Source organism: Nuphar pumila, chromosome 5, assembly GCF_984573655.1.
Source record: "Nuphar pumila chromosome 5, dmNupPumi1.hap1.1, whole genome shotgun sequence".
Classification (NCBI taxonomy): domain Eukaryota; kingdom Viridiplantae; phylum Streptophyta; class Magnoliopsida; order Nymphaeales; family Nymphaeaceae; genus Nuphar; species Nuphar pumila.
The window spans coordinates 9,485,192-9,506,325 of NC_143253.1; the positions used below are offsets into that span (position 1 = coordinate 9,485,192).

Consider the following 21,134-nt stretch of genomic DNA (forward strand, 5'->3'; position numbering starts at 1 on the left):
TGTTAACTCAAGAACAACCCAACTTTACCACTGAGGTGGTATCCCATGTGGTAAGTCCGGTCCTGTGCCAAACTGACAGGTTAGCATATAGGGCTTAAGAGATATCTGGTAGGGGCCCCACCGATTAAGGCAATTTGATTAACCCAAGTAAAAACTTTTTGCAAACTTTCAAAACTTTTGGAGTGCCCATGAATTAGACTGAAATGTTTGAGGTATATTTGAAAATTTTCCTATGTTTTCCTTCATATGCATTTGTTGAACACTGGGTTCTCGTTTCACGCTTCGCTTCATCTGAGCGCAACGAAAGAAAGACCAGAACCCGGATCCAGATCCTACCTTACTCGAACCGATGCTTTTACCAAATTACCCGGAGGGCGGCCGATACATTTACCAAATTACCCGGAGGGCGGTAACGGTATACACAGGCAGGCGAGTACGTACTCTCTCTCTCTCTATAACCATCGACCGCCACCTACGCAGAAGACGAAGAAGACGAAGAAGAAAAAGCCGCACAAAAGAGAGGGAGAGAGAGTATATAGAGAACGAACGAACTAACGATGGGGGAGCCGTACTGCTCCGACTGCAAGAAGCAGACGGAGGTGGTGTTCGACCACTCGGCGGGGGACACGGTGTGCTCGGAGTGCGGGCTGGTGCTGGAGGCCCACTGCATCGACGAGACCTCCGAGTGGCGGACCTTCGCCAACGAGACGGGGGACAACGACCCTGTCCGTGTGGGGGGGCCCTCCAACCCTCTCCTCACCGACGGCGGCCTCTCCACCGTCATCTCCAAGCCCAACGGCGTCCAGTCCGACTTCCTCTCCTCCTCCCTCGGCCGATGGCAGAACCGCGGCTCCAACCCCGATCGATCCCTCATCATCGCCTTCCGAGCCATCGCCACCATGTCCGACAGGTCCCCTTCTCCCTCTTTTTCTCCTTGACGAATTGTTGCCTTCTTCATCCCCCGGGGTTTCGTTTCTTGATTTTTCGCGCTTTGCGTTTTTTTTCTTTGTTTATTTTGATTTTGGGGATTTGTGGTTTTTTTATTTGTTTGATGGAATTGGTATCAACAAATATGCCCTTTTCGTTTGGTTTCTTTCTGGTTGTGGTTGGTGGTTTTTGTGGTTTCTTGACGTTGGATTTGTTGATGGATGTGTGATCATGCGATGGAACAGTGAAATTGATCTAAGTAGTAGGTATTTTATGGGTTTTTTCGGATTGAATTGGCCTTGTGGAAAAGGAGGTGGAAATTTTGATGACTGCCCATGTGTTAGTTTCTTAAAGGAATTGAAGATTTGCCCCATTTTTTGCCGTTCTTTGCCCTCTCTTTGATTTGATAATTGACGATACATAGTTTTCCTTTCCTGAATATAAGTATAACTTGCCTTCCCCGTGTTTTTTAATACAAATTTTGTGTTTCATGAAGATTCATAGTTTCTCCTTTTCACTTTTGTTCTTGTACAGATACTTACTAGAATTTCTTTTTTGTTTCCTGAGTACCTTCTCTCTCCTCACCCCCCCCCCCCCCCCCCACCACCACCCACACACACACACACACACACACTATTTGAAGGAGAAGTTCTATTTTCATAATAGAATGAAAAAAAAGTTTGCATTCATTTTGGGATTTGGGTGGGGACTAGGGTCAACCAAGTAAATCCACACCAATGGATGGTTTTGGCATAATATATGGCAGATCAGGAGAAAAGAACTTGGGTGTTTAGGGTTGGATCGAAAAGGAATGGCCTACTGAGCTCGAGCCTAGCTTATTCAAGCGCAGGTGGGTTCAGGTGAACCAGGTTCAAGCTCAGCTCCACTAGAGCTGGAACTAGTACAAATGTGTGTCTCTCTCTCTCTCTCTCTCTATATATATATATATATATATATATATATCAACTAAATGGTAATGTTAGTGGAGGGGTGGGGTACAAACCCACCATCTCCTGCTTAATAGGCTGGGATTCTAATCATTAGTAGTCTTAGGACAAGTTTTGTTATTTTTTGTCCCATATTTGTCATACAAAATAAAAAAGGACCTTAAAATATCATGTCAAGAAAAATTAAGCTTAATGGGGACTTAACGAGGTCAGGTCATGCTCATATCATGGGCTTAACTCGTTAAACAGATGATGCATATTTTTATATATAATATACATAATATTTATATTATATTTCATATAGTATATGTAATTATATATAAAATATATTATATATGTATATATATGCATGACTCGCCCATGACTCGACCAAGTTTTGTTAAAGCCGAGTTAAACTTGGTTTCTGACCCGGTGAGTGGGCAATTCAGGCCGAGTCACCGGGTCAACCCGATGAGTTTTTAAACTATATTCAAAAGATATTATATGGGTTGAAAAGGCACCCAAAGCCTGGTATGATAGATTTAACAAAGTTATGTTTGATATTGGTTTTAGATCTTGCTTGACTAACACTGCTTTGTCTGTTAAGGATTCTAATGCAGGTACTGTCATTTTGCTACTCTATGTAGATGATATGAGAATCAATGGAGGCGACAAACAAGGAGTTTAATATATCAAAAATATTCTTAAAACTAGTATTGAAATGACTGATTTGGGTTTTCTACGTTACTTTTTAGGAATAGAAGTTGCTTATTCTCTTAGATGATATTTATTATCTCAGTCTAAGTTTGTTTTTTATAGTATTCTCGAGTCTAGAATATCATATGATAAGAAGGTTGACACTCCTGAACTAACAAATGTTAAGATGAGAATTGATGATGGAAAGCCTCTGAATAATCCAACTCTTTATAGACAACTTATCGACGATCTTTCTTACCTAACTATTACTTAACTTGATAATAACACATGTTGTACATACAACCAGTCAATTTCAACATGCTCCCAAATCTGTTCACATGAGAGTTGTTTTGCGTATTATTAGATATTTAAAAAATTCTCTTTCTAGAGGTTTGTTTATGTTTTCCTCTTCTGCATTGGATTTACTTGCATATATAGATACAGACTAGCGAAGTGATCCAAACAATAGACACTCAACCACAAGTTTTTGTGTCTTCTTAGGTGAATCATTGATCTCGTGGATGTGCAAAAAATAACAGAAGGTATCTCTTTTCTCAATTGAAGCCGGGTTTCGGGCCATACCACAATAAAGGTAGTATGGATGAAAAAACTGTTGACTGATTTGATAATCAAGATTCTAAGAGCTTCAAAGTTGTGTTGCGACAACAAGAGTGCTATCTACATTGCCAACAAAAACACTTCACGAAAGAATAAAGTACATCGAGATGGACTGCCATTATGTTTGAGAGGAAAATCTTCAAAGAACTATCAATGTGCCTTATGTCACATCAGAGTACCAGTTGGCGAACTTTTTTACCAAACCTCTCTTTGCTCTTAGGTTTCACTTCCTTTTAGGCAAACTTTCAGTTATTGTACCATAAGTTTGAAGGAGAGTATTAACTTGTATATATATTTATACTTATATATATGGTACTATACATAGTTATCAAAAGTGTCATAGGGCATGGGGAAGCATGCTTCTCTGAAGCGCAAAACGTGGTGTAATACCCAAAAAATTTAAGTGATTCTATATGATTTGGGTCTGGGATCCAAATTTCGGATCCAAGACCCATAAAGGGATTTTATGAATAAATTTACCTCGTATAATCTTATATGTATATATAAGTGCAATAATTTTTAATTAATTAAATAATTCAAGGGATAACTATTTACGGTGGTGCGTAGATGGGTCCGGGATCCACCTTTCGGATCCATATACCCATATATATATTTTTGATATATATATAAAATCATAATGAAATAAAGAAATAAACAAAGAAAAACTTTATTTTTTTCGGTTGAATACACAGTTGGACCCAATCGGATCCAACTCGTGGATCCACCATTAATTGCGCAACAGGATCCACCTTTTTATTTAGCCCCGGATCCAAATCACGATTTGGAACTGGTATCGCAGGTCACGGGTTCGGACCCGGGGCGTGCCTTATAAAGCATGAAAAAGAGAATCGTGCCTAGGGCACGATTCTTTCTTTTATCGAAGGGGGAGGAGGGGGCGGTTACAGAAGGTGTAACCGAACCCCGTGCTTCTAGGAGAAGAGGAGTGGGGATTCGGCGTGATAAAAAGGGGGGGGGGGGGTAAAGAGGGTTTCGCCCTCTTCACTCGACCCTCTTTCTTTCTCTCGTTCTTCTCCTCTCTGTCTCTCCCATCTTTTCTCCATCCCTCTCGAACCCTTCACGGCGGCAGCCACCATCACCATTACCGGAGTCGGCGACCCTCCACCCGCGGCAGTCACCTCCTCCTCCCACCGAAAAAGGTAGGAACCCTGTCTTTCTCCCTCTTCCCTGTGTTTTCTCGGTTGGCTGCCGACGACACCATCCTCAAACCCTCCTGTTAACAGCCGGTGACTTCCGTGCATTCCCGATCACCCCTTCACGGCAGAGGATTGGTGGCCGGCAAAATCACTTTATCGCAATAGTTGCAACCCCAAATACCGATTCAGAGGTACGAGTTTTTCTTCTGGATTGAATAGGAAAAAAAAGAACCTAAATTGGATTTAGGTACTGTTTTAAGGAATCACCCCCCCCCCCCCCCCCCCCCAAAAAAAAATTGAATACTTGTTTTTTATGCTTGAGCTATGGGAAAACTATATCTTCTATAGTGTGGGTGTAGTTGGTTATTCCTGTTGTTTTTCAGTTATAACTCTTTTCTGAAATCGTGGGAAAGTTCGGTTTATTAATACATGTGCATGCCATGTCTTGATCGACGGTGGCATTTATGTCGGGATGCCACATTTGTTATTCACTGAATCTCATTTACGTGACCCATCAATTTCCCATAATGACCCCCCCTCCTGCTTGGATTTCAATTTTTGTGCCTACCATGAGTGCGTGATGAGATTAGCAGAGGCTGGTACGAGGGTTGTTCCTTTTTTGATAAACATTAACATGCCCTGTGTGTCCCATTTGTTGCCAAGCCAGAGTTTGGTGTTGCGAATTTCCACATCCCCTTCATTTTCTTTATTTGCACATGAGCTATCTATTATTTGTTATTGATTTTTTTTTTAGTTTTGAATATTGTGTTTGAATGTTCCCTGATATATGGATGCTGAAGGGGGGGGGGGATTAAGTTACTGGAGTCCTAAACCATGGGTTTAAATGATTAACAATATCACATATTTTCACTTTTCTGGGGTGTATAGATAAGAACCCTGAGATCCATAAAGACTTGTATGATTTGGTGTTAGCTTGCACATAGAAATATTCCTTGGCAGATTATGTACTGGCGTTTGTAATAACTTCTGGTGGCAGTTTTGATGACTAATTGAGGAAATTTTACAATATGCAACTGTAACCACAGTTTAAGCTTCTTTGTGGTCCTATGAAAATAAACCTTTTTAACTAGTTACTTTTCTTCATCCTTTTTATGATATTGCAGTTATTCAGTAACTGGGTTTACTGCTTTTTGCCTTACCAGGGGCTCCATATCTGAGTGCTGATGTTGTTCAGCCTTTTTATTCCCTTTCGCACTTACTTTGTCCTTCTACACTTACCTTGTTCTTCTAGAGTGCTTTGAAGGGATTCATGTAACCAAACTTCCAATAACTGCATATTGTTCTATGAGTAGAATCATGCATTTACAATCCTTGATTTCACCTAGTTATTGGTTTGCACTTCAAAGCCTCAGAGTTAATTCTTTTTCTGGTTAGAGTCGATTGAAAATGATAGCGGTGGACGCGGCTACTACATTGTTAAATCTCTTCTGTAAGGTGCAAAAAAAAAATCAAACATTTCTTAAAAAATGAAACAGTACTGAAGTCACAGTTTGTGTTGAGTAGTGAGATAACTCATGGTCATATCATCCACTTATAGCTTCTAGTAGTTTATTTGGCATTAAATTCCTTGGCTTGTCACATCTATGAAAATTAGTCATTTGTCTTTGGTTCTTTGTGTTTGCTTAACTGAAGATCAATATGTCACATCCGTAGGAGTTATTTTATTTCGTATGCATGTTAAACTTCAGAACATGGTTATTTACTTGTGTTTAACTTCTAATGCATGTCATAAATGAAAGGCTTTGGGGTATTGAATTGATGTAATGTGCTTAATCAAGGGAATATATAGTTGACCCCTATACATGTGCCTAATTTAATAAATGTGTTATGCATGAGTGTAACTACATGGAAATTTTGTGAGCTTGTGTATGATTTGAAATTCTAGATTTATATTGCATATGCATTAGTTGCCCAAGGGGTCACATGTTTAAAGAGATCCCTGAATGTGAGCTTGGCATGCTGTTTTGCAAGCTTATGTTTGCATATTGATTTGCAAATTTATGAAATTGATATTATTGTCTTGTTGCACTAGTCTCTTGTTACCACGGGTGGTAGACCGTGAAGAGCTGCGCATGCTGATTTGCGAGCTTATTTTTGCATGCCGATTTGCAAGCTTATGTTATTCATTCTGCATGTTGATTTGCAAATGAAAAGAGATGAATTAATAACAAGATAAAAGAAAATGAATAACATTATAATTTATGTTTCCTTGATGTTCCTTCTTTAGTGTGGGAATCTTGGAGGTTGCGGTTCGGGGGAAACCGTGAGGATACAAAAACTCCTTGTGCGTTGTTGTTGTCCCTGAACCCGATATTGAGGTTCTTCTCCTAGCCACGGTTTTAAGAAGAGACTGCCACTTTGCCTGGGGGTGGTGTGTTTTGACACAGCTGTTGTTGTTTTGGTATACCAAGAAAGTGGCGCCAGTAGATGTTGTTTTCTCTGGTGTCCCCGACATTGGATGCTGTTTTTCAATGTTCCGATGAATAATATTGTTTCTTGATATCGGTCGAGGGTTAAGTTTGGAACCCAGTAATAAAATACAAATTGTGTACTAAATTACCTCGGGAACCCTACTTGACCTCGGAGACTGTACCCGTTTGGTGTATCCGGGGGCAATGGTAAATTAAAAAGAGGAACTTAAAATTGTATGCATTTAATAGGACATGCATATGGAAAGAGGAAAACTTAAATGAAAGATAATAAAGGGCTCATGCATTGCATATAAATCATGCATATTCCTGCTATGCATTAGATCATGCATGTTTACTTGTTCCCTTGGTTGTTATATGTTGATCAATGCATGATGTTGTTCTCTCTTGCATTTAAATGCTCTTATTGATTAAATTATGATCCATGTTACTTACTGCATGTTCCCTCATGCTCAATGTTTATTTTATTTTTGTATGAATGGTTAATTGTCTTATGAATTTGTTATAACTGTATCCCTCTAAAATATTACCTGGATCTTATTTATGTTCTTTATTCTTATTTGATTCACTAGAGGGACCTGTACGCAAGATTCTTTGGATTCTGACACCCTACTTTGGACCCCCTCATGCTAAAAAGATCCTCATTTCTAGATAATAATTCAAACAAAAAGGAGTAATCGACATTATCTTCATGAGTTTTGTGTTTTTCAAAACCACTCATATTTTCTAAGAAAATTACGTTTCTTGAAACATATAGTTTGTCATTTTTAATATCATAACACCTAAAACCTTTTTGTGTTTTCGAATATCCTCAAAACACACAAGGAATAGCTTTGGGAGATAGTTTATCATTCTTGTCGGTGAGGACAAAACATTTACAACAAAAAATTCTTAGTCTATTATAATCAGGTTATTTTTTATATAAGGTTTCAAAGGGAGATATTTGATTCAAATTTTTGGATGGAAGTCGATTTATGAGGTAAAGTGATGCAAGAGCCGCTTCAGCCCAAAATCTTTTTGGAATTTTTTGAGAAATGAGTAAGGTCCTTGTAGTTTCTAGTATATGTCTATGTTTTCGTTCGACTAATCCATTTTGTTGAGGTGTTTTTGGGCAAGACTTTTGATGAACAATCTCATTATTTTCAATATAACTTTTGAAATCATTTGAAAGGTATTCTCCCCCGGAATCGGTTCTAAGAATTTGTAATTTACTATTGAATTGATTTTGTATCATCATATGAAAGACCTTAAAGGTAGAGAAAACCTCATGTTTATGTTTGAGGAAGTATATCCAACTATATCTTGAGAAATCATCAACATAAATAATATAATACGAAAACCCTCCCTTCGACACTACGGGTGCCGGTCCCCGTACATCCGAATGCACAATTTCAAAAGGCTTAGTTGAAAACATAGTTCTTTGTCTAAAAGGTAAGCTTCTCATTTTACCAAGAATACAATCATTACAATTGAAGTTGTCTTTACATAAAATTTTAGCAAAATGTAAATAAGAAAACTTGACAATATTTGGATGCCCAAGGCGTTTATGCCAAACATTTATATCTTTATGGTGGGCAACATTATAAAAAGAGTGTTTTGGAATTTGAAGAAATTTCATAAAGTATAGAGCTCCCTTCCTAGAGCCTTCCCCAATCAACTTCCCGGACCGGCGATCCTGGATCCAACATTTATTTGATGAGAATTTGATATCACACCCATGATCCGATAGTTGAGAGACGAAAAGCAAATTTAAATTTAGTTTTGGGATAAATCTAACTTTAGGAATAAAAAAACCTTGTGTTTTAAAATCTTCAATTCCTTTTATTTCAAGAGAAGCCCCATCCGCAGTAGAGACAAAAGAGGGTGACAACTTTTTTGAGTATTTAGAAAGTGCAAAAACATTTGGAGTCATATGAAAGGATGCACTCGAGTCTAAGAGCCAAAGAGTCTTAGGAGGAGAAGAGAAGGTTGTCATGGCGGCTCCGAAAACGGATCCCTTGAGGAGAGGTTGAAGAACTTCCATGATTTAATTTAGAGACAAAGTAGCATTGTTGAAAGTTGATGGTCCTTCCTCCTTGGTTGGTTGGAAAGTTGTAGACATAGCCACCATCTTTTTTCATTTGGGACAAACTGGTTTAACGTGTCCTGGTTCTTTGCAAAAGTGGCATATGATTTTACTATAATCTCTTCTTCCATGTTGCCCACCATTTTCTCTTCCTCCTTGATTTTTGTTGAAATGAAGGGGTTTATATGTTTTGACATTATTCCCTGGTCTTAAAACGACATAAGCACCCTCATCCTCATCCTTAGAGGGAACGACCAACACACTTTGATTGGTTTTATTCATCCTCAATCTAGTTTCTTCTTCACTTAGTTTGGTAAGCATATCTTCCAACGGATTAGAAGAAAAAGAAGACAAAAGAGAGGATCTAGTTTGTTCGAACTCGGGTCTAAGCCCATTTAAAAAGTTGAAGAAATGATTATCTTATAATTGTTTGACCCTTGATTCAATTGCCTCTCCACTCCATTTAAGTTCTTGGATAACAAGCTCATCCCAAATAGTGGATAGTTCGGCAAAATATTCTCTAACGGACATTTTCCTTTGTTGAAGGGTTAATGCCTTCTTTTGAAGATAATATTTATGGGATAAATCTCTTGAAGTATACATTCTTTCAAGATACTTCCATACTTGAAAAACCTTCTTGAACTTCAATATATTTGCATTTATTCTCGTTTCAACGGAAGAGAAAAACCATGAAAGAATTTTATAGTTTTTCATCTCCCATTCTTCATGCCTTATGTTGTATTCTTCAAAGGCTTTTTCTCTCTCTTCACCATCAAGAACCTTTATTTCACCCCTCTCAACAGTGGTGATCTTAGGTTCGGGTTCAGGAATGGTTCCTTTGACATAACCCCAAAGACCTTTTTCTTTAATGTGAGCCTCCATATTACCGGCCCAAACATGATAATTGGAGCCATTCAATTTAAAACCAAGTGAAAAATGAGACTCTTTTTTACCCATTAGAGAGGGAAGAATGAAGAGTTTATACGTACCACAATAAGACTTTTAAATCTTGTTGTAATATCCTTCTAAAATATTGAGGGGAAAAAAGTCACCACTTCAATCACGAAGAAGCCAAAGGCACACTTTTCAAGGCACCCGCAATACGAAAAACCACACGAACTTTTAATCTTCAACCTTGCTCTGATACCATGTGAAAATATCTCAAAAAGAGATAAAGTGTGCAATAAGCACAACACCACCAAGAGGTATGTGCACAAAGGCACAAGAACAGTTAAAACAAATGTACACAAAGGTACAATAAGAATAGCCAAATGCAAAAATATATTGAATCTTTATTGAGCAATTGGAGAGAACAAGCTCCAAGCTTGAATACATTTAAGAGGGGGGTTTCCCCTTATTTATAATAGAGAAGAAGCCTTGGAGGGGCTTCCACTAGACGTTGGAGCCCCTCCAACAGTTAGAAATCTAACCGTTGGAGGGGTCCAACGTCTAGTGTTGGACCCCCTCCAAGTTGACTTGGTCAACTTCAAGGAAATAAAAAAGAAAGAAAGAAAAAACGAAAAAGAAAGGAAAAGAAATTACAAGCATATTCATAATTATGAATATGCGTAAAAGCTGAAAAAGACAAAAATGCCCTGGGGGTTATACGATAGAGAAGGAATGTATATTTATATATATATATATATAAAGAAAGATACATATGTATATATATATATATGTATATATATATATATATATATATATATATATATATATATATATATATATATATACAAACGTGATACAATTTAACAGTTTGATTGTAAAGTTATATTTGTACAACCAATATGGGCATAACAGTGTCTTTTTTATATTTTTGTGTTGGGGGGTTGTCAATTGTAGAGATTGAACAGTAGATTTCTCTTATAACTTAGAATGTTTCTTTTGGAGAAAATAAATAGCAATTAAGTCCTACAGGATTCATATGGTGCATCTAGTAAAAATTTTACGGCAATGTTTTGTATTGTAAATTGCCACTACTTTTGAAATATCATGATATGATCATTTTGTTGCTATGTCATAATAATGTCATGATATTTGAAAAAGATAAATAATGTCTATCACAAGGACTAAGAATTCATCTCTTGCTAACCTATTCCATGGATAAGATGTGGTGATGGGCTTAACATACCTACAGAATCTTTCTTCTTCTTCTCACAGGATATGTTCTAAGGTCCCCTTTTTGAAACTCATTCATCCATCTACCATATATTGATTTTAGTGGATCTTCATAAACTTTGAGGAGTTGCACTATGCATTTGTTTCTATTTGTGATTTATGCAAAATTTTGTTGTTGCTTAGTCATTTCATCAACTGAGTTTGTAGCAAGGTTGCCAAACTAGGAAGCGGAAGCAGGAAACGATACGGGAAGCGGAAGCGAGAAGCGAGGTATTTTGAAATTTATAGGAAGCAGGAAGTGAACTATCAATTTGAAAGCGAAATATAAATAAAAAATAAAGCAATATGGTAACTGAATAGGAATCGAACAAGAAGCAAATAAAATTGATTATTCTTATATTTCATGATTTTTCAGTAAAAGAGTTAAATTTTTGTTAAAATCTAACAATGATGGTTACCAATTTAGAGAAAGTACATGGGAAATGAGTGAAAGTGTGAGAGAAAATACATGAAAAAACATGAAAAGAAATGTGAGAAAAGCATATAGGAAACCTATACCATGTGTGTGGGAAGCATAGAAGAAGCGTGGGGGAATCAAGATTCCCATGAAGTTTTGGAAGCCAGGAGTATCGCGCTTCTGAAGCGAGTTTCTGGGAAGTGCGCTTTCCACCTACCTAAGAAGCTTCCGGTAACTCTGGTTTGTAGAGGGTTTTTGAGACTTGAGAGTACCTTGCTTGGACATCATCACTGGCATCTCTTTCTTTTAGGAAACACATTGATGTCTTTATGTGGTCGAATGATGCTTTGCACATAGATGGGAATTCTGGAGAACCGTGGTGTGTATGGTTGAGAAATTGGTAGTATTACCTAGGAGTTTTCTGAGTCTTCTGTATGTCTTTGTGGTGTTTCTTTGTTCTCTCTCTTTTATTTAGTATTATGTTCTTCTACATTGACTGCCTATTTTATTCACTGTTCTTTTGGTTGACATGTTTAACGCTCACTATTAAGATGTTTCCTTTTCCGAAAATCATGGTTCATAAGTTTGATTTCGAGCATGCTGTTGATGTCACTGTAATGTTTCTCAAATGAGGTTCTGCATGTTTTATTATTCTCCCTTCATCATGTGCAAAGTACATTTTAACAATGCATTCTTAATTGTAGTTTTCTTAAAGCAGCTATTGTTACTGTTAATCTGATCAAAGTTTTTTTCTTGGCAATTCAGGCTTGGTTTGGTCGCAACGATCAAGGTATTGCATTACTTTATGCATATTGTTTTTGCATCATTAAAATTTGTGATTTTCTTCATTGAGATAAAACAAAACAAGTGATGAAAACTGATCATAGGTGTATAATTCTCATAATTATTATTATTTTTTGTGTACAGATGATCCTTAGATCGTTGCTTCTTATAGCCATGGGTTGATCCTTAATGTGTATATGAATAGTCTTAATATTTATAAATTTTCTTAGTCATGTCTTCTTCCTATGTCCCTTTTATCTTGTTTGTGAGAGCAGACTTTGTGTGAATTATAGCCTGACTGAGTAACATTGTTTGGCAAGAGTGATGGAGGTTATGTCTGAACGAGCACATCATGAAGTTGTTTCATAGGCAAGTTATGAAGAAGAAAAAGACACTACTTCTACGTAGACGTGCTACATGCATGCATACATGCACTTCCATTAAGAGATAAAGTCCTGTATATAAGGAACATTAAGCCATAATAGTTTAATTGTGATGAAACTGAAGTGGAATCTGTGACGAGCTTCTTGTCATGCTTCTACACGATGTGCTTTTTGAACCTATTTTCTTGTTACCTTACAACGTCATCATCAACTATGATTTGAAGGTTTGCTATTATTTTACATCTTCTTAACCATGTAGCTGTCTTTATTTTGAGAACATGACTATATGGGAATTACATGTATTCTAGGCAAATTATTACCTGCATGTTATTTAAATTATCTTCTTTACACTGGTCTCCCTCATGTTCACTTGGCTCATGTTTGGTGGTTGCAGTAGCAGGTTATGGGTCATTATGTGTGTTAACGGCATGGTGTGCAGTGGACTAAGATGTCTATGGATATTCCACTTTAGTCTTTTGGACTTGCTGTCTTATTAGCAAAGTCCTAACTCTGGTTTTAAACCACTTTTTGAAGGATCGTGCCAATGAGATCTATAAAAAGGTGGAAGATTCAAAGTCTATTAGAGGAAGAAACCAAGATGCAATTTTGGCTGCTTGCCTATACATTGCTTGTCGGCAAGAAGATAAGCCCCGGACTGTAAAAGGTACTACAGTATTGTCTCAGAAATTTCCTCCAACAAAAAGAAGTATTTCCTCATGTTCTATTTGGGTTGATGCTCAAAATGGTGTCTTTTTTTTTAGGAACTAGTTTGCATACTAGAAAAAGGGTTTGAAAAAAGAGTAGTGTTTTTTTTAAATGATTTTAATGGGTGTTATCCTCTTCCATCCTCTCCTCTCTCTTCTCAATTCTCACTAGTCTCCAGATGTCCACTTATTTGCATTCCATCTCCTGGAACCCATCTGGTCATGAGTTGGCGGGAAAATGATAACATTTCATCAGCAGCAGCCAACTTATCGTGAGACATGCATTCTGTGACAAATATTAACATTTTCAGATAGATGTAAAACTTTTGTTAAAGGAAACCAAACTTGTCAGTTGAGAGTATTAATTGTTAAATATTTTCACAAGAGGTTATCAAGCGCTAGACGTCACCTTTTGAAGAACAAGTTGTATATGTTCTAGAAAGGTGTATAGCTTGAAGGGAGTGTGTTGAAAACCATGGTGTAAAGGGCATTTTGGTCCTTCCACAAAGAGGAATAAGCTTAGTGGCTTTATTCATAATTTTTTGTATATTGGTGGCATGATTTATAGTTTAATATTAACATATATACTCTTGGTAATTTGCTATTTTTAAGGCTTTACTATAAATAAAATCTTCTTGGAGATTTGCTATTTTAGGGCTTTACTATAAATAAAATCTTCTTGGAGTTTAGTCCTCTTAATCAGTGAACATTAGCAGTCATGGGCTCATGGCAGGCCTAGTTCTTTCTTCTTCCTTGGTTTTCATGACTTTACATTGCTCTGACTGGTTTTACAGGTTTGGCACCTGAAAACAAATGTCAAATGAATGGTTTTCTTCCTTTATATGGCAGGATGGGCATCAGAAAATAAAAAATATGGAGGGGTTTATTTAATAAAAGAATTGTAAAGAAGGTTTTGAAAGCAAATTATCATTCAAACATCATTTCAAGAATCTTTAAACAAAAATGAGTTCTAACATTTTATTTTGATAAATTAATTTCAAAACTAGTTTATCACAAACTCAAATTTTGAAAACTGTCATCCAGAGGGCCTTATGGGGATCTTTGGATCTTAAAAAAGTCGTGTTTTTTTACTGCAGAAATATGTTCTGTTGCTAATGGTGCTTCAAAAAAGGAAATTGGCCGTGCTAAAGAGTTCATTGTGAAACTTCTTGAGGAAGAATTAGGGAAATCAATGGAGATGGGAACCATACATGCTGGAGATTTTCTGGTGGGTTCTTCATAATTGATATCTCACATATTTTCACACTTGTGTTCCTTCTGGAATTTGGAGAATATATTGCAGATCAGGCTTCTACCCTTCACAATCAGCTGGCAATCTTTATCTCTAATCACAAATTATTTTGTTATACTACAGAGGCGATTCTGCTCCCACCTTGGCATGGCAAATCAGGCAGTCAAAGCTGCTACAGAAGCTGTTATGAGATCTGAGGAGCTTGATATCAGGTACTCTGTTCTTTACATGTGGAATACAACCATGATTTGATGTGCTTTTATGAATCTGAGTTTTGTAGAAGCTGGACATTTTGATGCATAAGCTTGCTAGTTGTTTCCAGAGATTATCTGTAGTTTTAAGATTGTGTTCACATTTATATGAACCATCAGATAAACACTTGTGGACCTGAAATACTTTCCTGACTTTTGGTCATTAATGCATTGTTTTTTATTTTTATTTTATGGCTCAAAGTTTAAAAAGGTGTTCTCTTTTGAGAATATAACATATTATATTGACTATCTCTCATGCATTCTATCCTTGGTGTTGCACCCTCTTTCTGAATGCATGAGTTATTTTGTGCATTTTAACAAATTGGTTGTGTAAAAACCAACTCGCAGAATTTCTGTCAGATGTCAAGCAGTATAGTTTGTATGGAGGATTGACCTCAAAATAGTTTGTACAAGTGACTATATTTCCTAGCTTTCCTTTCTAAGCCTCTTTCCTTTTAATATAGTGAAAAACAGAGGTAATTCACTTAGGAAAAGAAGACCATGCTAGAAAGTGATCATGGGCTTGCATTTGCTTTGGGCACAGGTGGGCTGAACAATATCACAGCTGAGAATCTAAAAGCTGTGATTGTTGGTCACAAGGTCAGTCTTATGTTATGACCAACTTTGACAGGATTCAAGGGATAAGCATTCTATTTCTCAAGTGAGAATCACAATCATAACTTGCACTTTCTCATGTTTCACTAAACTTCAGAAAGTGCCATGATTGTGATTTACAATTACATAAGGGAAGAAAATCCAAGAATCACAGGGTGTTGCAAAAGTTCTCTAAAATACTAGTATTCTCAAAACCCGAAAGAGAAAACCTCAAATCAGACCTGTCATGTCGTTGATTTCTTTTGTACCAAAGAACCACAAAAAGGCAAAAACCTGCATTCTTTCTCAAGAATGAAAGTAGGACTGATAAATGACATCTTCAACCAAACCTATCAGTCGAATTATAAGAAAAGGAAAATTGATTATGTTGAAAAAGGAAGTATTATAGGATTTTCAATTGAAATTTAGAAATTTCTAGGATGAAACCCTTAATAAGAAATTTATAAGGCAAGACTTACCACTTTCATATAGAAAATCTAGTGTGGAAATGGGGTCTAAATAAAAGTTTTCTTCTCATGGGATTTTCACAAGCTTCTTGGAAAATTTTTAGTGATTTCCACTTTCCATTTTTGCCAATTAATTACAGAGTTAGCAGTGATATTGGCAAGGAGCCGGTGTACATTTCTAGGATTTGCATTTTTTTCAATGGCTCATTGACATGTTGCGATTATTGGGAGGAGAAGCTGCATTGTTACAATGAGAAAACCTGCATCCATTTCCTGCAAGTTAGAACAGATTAGAGGGTCTTGTTTGCAGCAGGTGCACTTTTGATCACTATTGGAATGTTTGAGGTCCGGTAGATTAATTTTCATCTCCTTGCTACGTCCAAATCCCTGTGATGGCATTTATGTCTTTTCTTTTTGTGACCAGTTTATTGCAAGCATATGAAATTAAACTCGAACTAAAAACTTGAAAGTTTTCTGCCTCCAGGCATTTTTCTGCTGGTTTTATCTTTATAGTCTGTTGCTCAAAATTTCTCCTCTGTTTGTCCTGCAAGCTCTCAAATTCACTTCATTTGACTTCCATGTCATTTCACCCTGCAATTTGCTACCTCAGCTATTTGATGTGCTCCTGCTTATTTTGATTGTCATGATAGTCCATTGCTCTTTAATTTCTCTCTATGCCTTTCCTTCTCTATCTCATGTTCATGCTGGTTCCACAACAATGTGGTGTAATCCTCCAGAAGGTTCTCTATGATCATTTTTGTGTTTCTGCTGTTGTGTGACCTTTTATCTACCGGTTGGATTGTTGTATTCGGTGATTCCCTCAAAACCCTTCCCAATGGGTTGATAATTCATTGTGTAACTATGCCTATGGGACATGGTTACTTCGAAATGCCGAGTGTTAGCTATGTTGATGCTGGTATTTTAGGGTGTTGGTGCTGTGAGCTTTTAATTACTTCCATATATACATATACGACATTTTTGTTTAATGACAAACCTGGTTACTCATCGGCTGCAACCAGGATGGGTGTGAACCCAGTTGGCTCTAGTGCAGGCTAACCCCTAAGGTCTACTTCCCCCGCAAAGGAAATGCATGCCGGGTATCGAACTTGCAAGCCCTCCAACTTGGATGCTCCCTTGGGGCTGACATAGTTTATATATACATATAATATGTTTTTATGGGTGTTACCACAAGTTTCTTGTTAATCATTAATTCATGATAGTTTCAATTTATCATGATAGTAGCAGTTTTTAAATATCAGTTTTTTGTGATGTTTTGGAAAATAAAAATGCACAATGCTTGTCACTATGGTACTACTGTTATCCATAGTCTTGTCAAGGGTGCTGTTTGCAAAAGCAAAGAAAGTTATGAATTGCTTTTGGGTTAAGCTGCTTAGAGCCTTTTATCGGCATGGAGAATGTCAGAGGTATGGTTATTTAATAAAGGCGTGTTGGATAAAGATGTGTTTGATTTCCTCAGATCTCAGATCTAGGATATCAGATCCTCTGATTTCAAACTGAATCTGGAATCCATATTTTGATGCATGTCTCTGGCCCAACCCTCAGGCTTAAGATTCATGAGTCTAGGGATATTTTCTGATCTCAGATCAGACTGGAGATCCCATGCTTATAAGAACCACGGATTTGGCATGGGATGGGTGTTTGCCTGTTCGGTTCAGGCAATTGTTTGGTTTGTAAATTCAAGCTGTGCATATATTATACTCAAACTTATGTTTCTATGGGCTAGGCAAAATAATTGATGGTTATGATACTCAATTTTTTTGTTCATGCCGTTTTTTGAGGTGCACGTGCTACCGGGGTTGTTGGTTAGCCATTTTATGCTTCTCTATTATATGGAAGTGTTTTTTCTTTATTTAAAAGATGAAAACTGCTTCTTGTTGTCTTCCAAAAACTCATGTATTAAATTTTGTGAGTAATATCTATTTTGCAGGAGGAGCCCCATATCAATTGCAGCAGCTGTTATTTACATGATATCACAATTATCAGATGATAAGAAACTTCTGAGAGGTTATAAAAGCTTTAACGTGTGCTTTCTTTTGTTTTTCTTGGCATTCTAGTTCATCTTCTTACATTGCAATGCCCGTTGAATGTATCAGATATATCGTTAGCCACTGGAGTTGCAGAAGGCACAATCAGGAACTCGTACAAAGATATCTATCCTCATGCTTCTAAGCTGATACCGGATTGGTTTGCCAAACCTGAAGATCTCAAGAACCTTTGCAGTCCCTGATGGATTTTGTTTGGATTTCCAGGAATTATTTAGGAGAAAATTGGATGATGTTTAATATCCATGGAAGAAAATTCTTGACTTTTTTTGTATTTCTTTTTACCGTTTTTCTTCTTTGAAAATGTAGACATATCGATGAATTGGGAAGGTGATATTCGGGTGCTTTCCAATTCTTTCCATATGAAAGCAAAATATGGCTGATGTGAATATTATGAAGACAAATTTGTTTTTTTCGGTCATGGAGTGACAACTAGACCATGTGGTGTATTCCATGTTTATGTGCCAGGCTGTCCCTCAAAAGGTGCTACTTGCATATGATCAAAATTTCCTTTTCAATCTCTCAAGATGAGTTACCAATGCTTTGGATCCTTATCAAATCTCATTTGTGTGTGCGTGTGTGTGGAGATGCATGTGCGTATGGTTGCTTTTGTGTGTGTGTGCGTGCATTATGGGTGCTTTTTGCACGAACGCTCGCTTTCTCTCATATCCATGTCAAAGGTGGTAGATTATTGTTTTGTTGAGGCAGGGCCTGGTTCAGTTATATGAAAGGGTGGAACCAGCGTGAAGCTGGAGAAGCAACATTGGTGAATGCACTATACAGAAATAATTTTTCCAGAGCTTAAAGCATTTTAAGCCCCCCTTGAAAAGCTAAATATATTCAACAAACACACCCAATTTCTGAAAGTCTGCAACCGAAAAGGGAGTCATCAGTCTCGTGTTCCTGTTTCCCCATGGTTGCAATTGAACAGTAATATAGAACATTTGAAGGATAGGTTCTGCATTGTTGAGATTTACCCCTTTTCTCAGACTTAGCGGCCTGTCATTGTGGGGTTGTGTTAGTGTAGAAGTACTGCACAGGATGACCTCCATAATCCATAATTTGTTTCCCACTATTAAAGGGTTTCCTGGTTAAGGGTTGCAATACACTAGCCAATTGAGTATAAAGAGGGGTACTACAAGATTTATACAACGGTGGATAATTTGACAGAATTTCCTAAAAATCTTATAATTTTTAATATTATTTCGATGTTCAAAATTGCAAATATCTGATGTTGTTAGGACTTTTTTACCCTTTGCAACTGCGAATTGATGTCTTATTACAATAAAATTGTATCACCCATCGGTTATGTCCAACTCTCACTTAAATCCATAATTGCTAGTTTTTTTTATGTTGACCTCACGAACTAACATAAATTTATTTGTGAATTTTCGGTGAAACTGAAACCACCAAATTTGCAAATATCCTACTATTTTGCATATACTTCTCGAAATCACATAAATTTATGTGTAAAACTTTACTTACTACAAAATTTACAAATATCTTACTGTTTCGCATATACTTCTCGAAATTGCATAAATTTATCCGTGAAACTTCACTTACCACTAAATTTACAAATATCTTACTTATTCACATATACTGCATGATCTCGCATAAAGTATAAAACCCATGAATTTTAAGAAATTTTCAATGAAATAAAAATGTGTGTTTGTGTGAAATAATATGGTTTATGTAATATTCAATGCGATTTCGATGCTTGTGGGCCAGTAGAGCAAACCTGGTAACAATACTAGAAAGGGTACTTAGATCCAGACTTTAGCGAGATCTGATGATCCGACCCAGATCATGAGACCCAATGGAAAACCCGATGGTTCCAGGATGATAGCGTGAGATCTGAAACACAATTAAGGTGAGAAAGTGTAAGTTTAGAACAAATAGGAGAAAAATCCACGTAAGAACGGGAGAGATCCACCAACGGGGGGGGGGGGGGGGAACGTCTCAATAAGACATAAAGGGAATTTCTTTGTAAAAGTAAACAACAAGTAGTGGTGTGGTGTTGTGGTAGGATGCACGATCGTGTGGGGCTACAACCCAAGTTTAAAACCCACGGTGCGCCCACGTAGAAAGGTAAAATGTTGCTTTTTTTGCATAAAACCCAGAACTGAACAAGAAGGGTTAAATACAATTTAATGCACACACTTTGCAACGAAAAGCAATGTAGCACAAGTGGTGGGGTTTGTTGCCATCACTCACATCATCACCGTCACCCACATCACCGGCACTACTATCATTACCACCACAACCATCTCCACTGCTTCTCCACCACCACCACTATCATCACCATCACAGTTTCTTTTAGGGATGGCAGTGGACCGGGGGAAAGCGGGGCCCCGCCCCGCCTCGCCCCGTTTGGACCGGGGATGAAGGGTATGAAACGGGGATGGAGGCGGGGGTGGAGGATAAATTCCATCCCCGCCGCGGAGGCGGGGCGGGGGTGGACGTGCACTTTTCCCCGCCCCGACCACTTTTCCCCGCCCCGCCCCGCCTCCGCCCCGTTTGGACCGGGGATGAAGGGTATGAAACGGGGATGGAGGCGGGGGTGGAGGATAAATTCCATCCCCGCCGCGGAGGCGGGGCGGGGGTGGAGGATAAAATTTTGAGGCGGGGCGAGGGTGGAAACCTTGTCCCCCGCCCCGCCCCGCCCCGCCCCACTGCCATCCCTAGTTTCTTTACTACCATCATGATTTTATCACCCCCGTCAGTACACCACTATCATTCCTATCACCACCATTACCAACTCCATCATCACCAACCCACCACCATCACCATCATTACCACCACTATTCATGCTGATCTTTTTTTCTTCTTTTTAGTTTAAATAATTTGTGATACAAACATTTATTTAATAAAAAATAAAGATAAGATTCCTTTTTTATAAAATGTACTATATATTTGTGTATGTAAACAATAACTAAAAACAGTCATGCCTTGGTGTGATACTTACCCTGAGATCTTATTGTTTCAATTTGCAAGCTGTTTTGAACAAATCCAGTATTGTAAATGTGGTATTGATGGCTCGTGCAGTGAATATCGATAAACCGACCTATACATAGGATTTTCCAGTGATTTAAAGATCAATAATTGTAAAAAACCTTAAAATTTTATGTTTTAAAAAACTGAAAATGACATAGATTGTACTCACCTTTGACACCATTCTTTGGTTTGGCCAAGACTAGGAAAATTTGTCAAACATAGCCAATTCACT

General features: G+C 37.5%; 1 protein-coding gene across 1 annotated transcript; it reads left to right on the top strand.

The window, feature by feature from the left end:
- The first annotated feature begins 479 nt into the window (after window positions 1-479).
- Window positions 480-18,433, top strand: LOC149836710 (transcription initiation factor IIB-like). Its single transcript, XM_090007084.1, has 7 exons — window positions 480-910; window positions 12,177-12,201; window positions 13,112-13,241; window positions 14,379-14,509; window positions 14,657-14,745; window positions 17,794-17,870; window positions 17,960-18,433. The coding sequence occupies exons 1-7, from the start codon at window positions 558-560 to the stop codon at window positions 18,091-18,093; spliced, it is 939 nt and encodes a 312-aa protein (XP_089863210.1). The 5' UTR covers window positions 480-557; the 3' UTR covers window positions 18,094-18,433.
- Window positions 18,434-21,134: the final 2,701 nt, after the last annotated feature.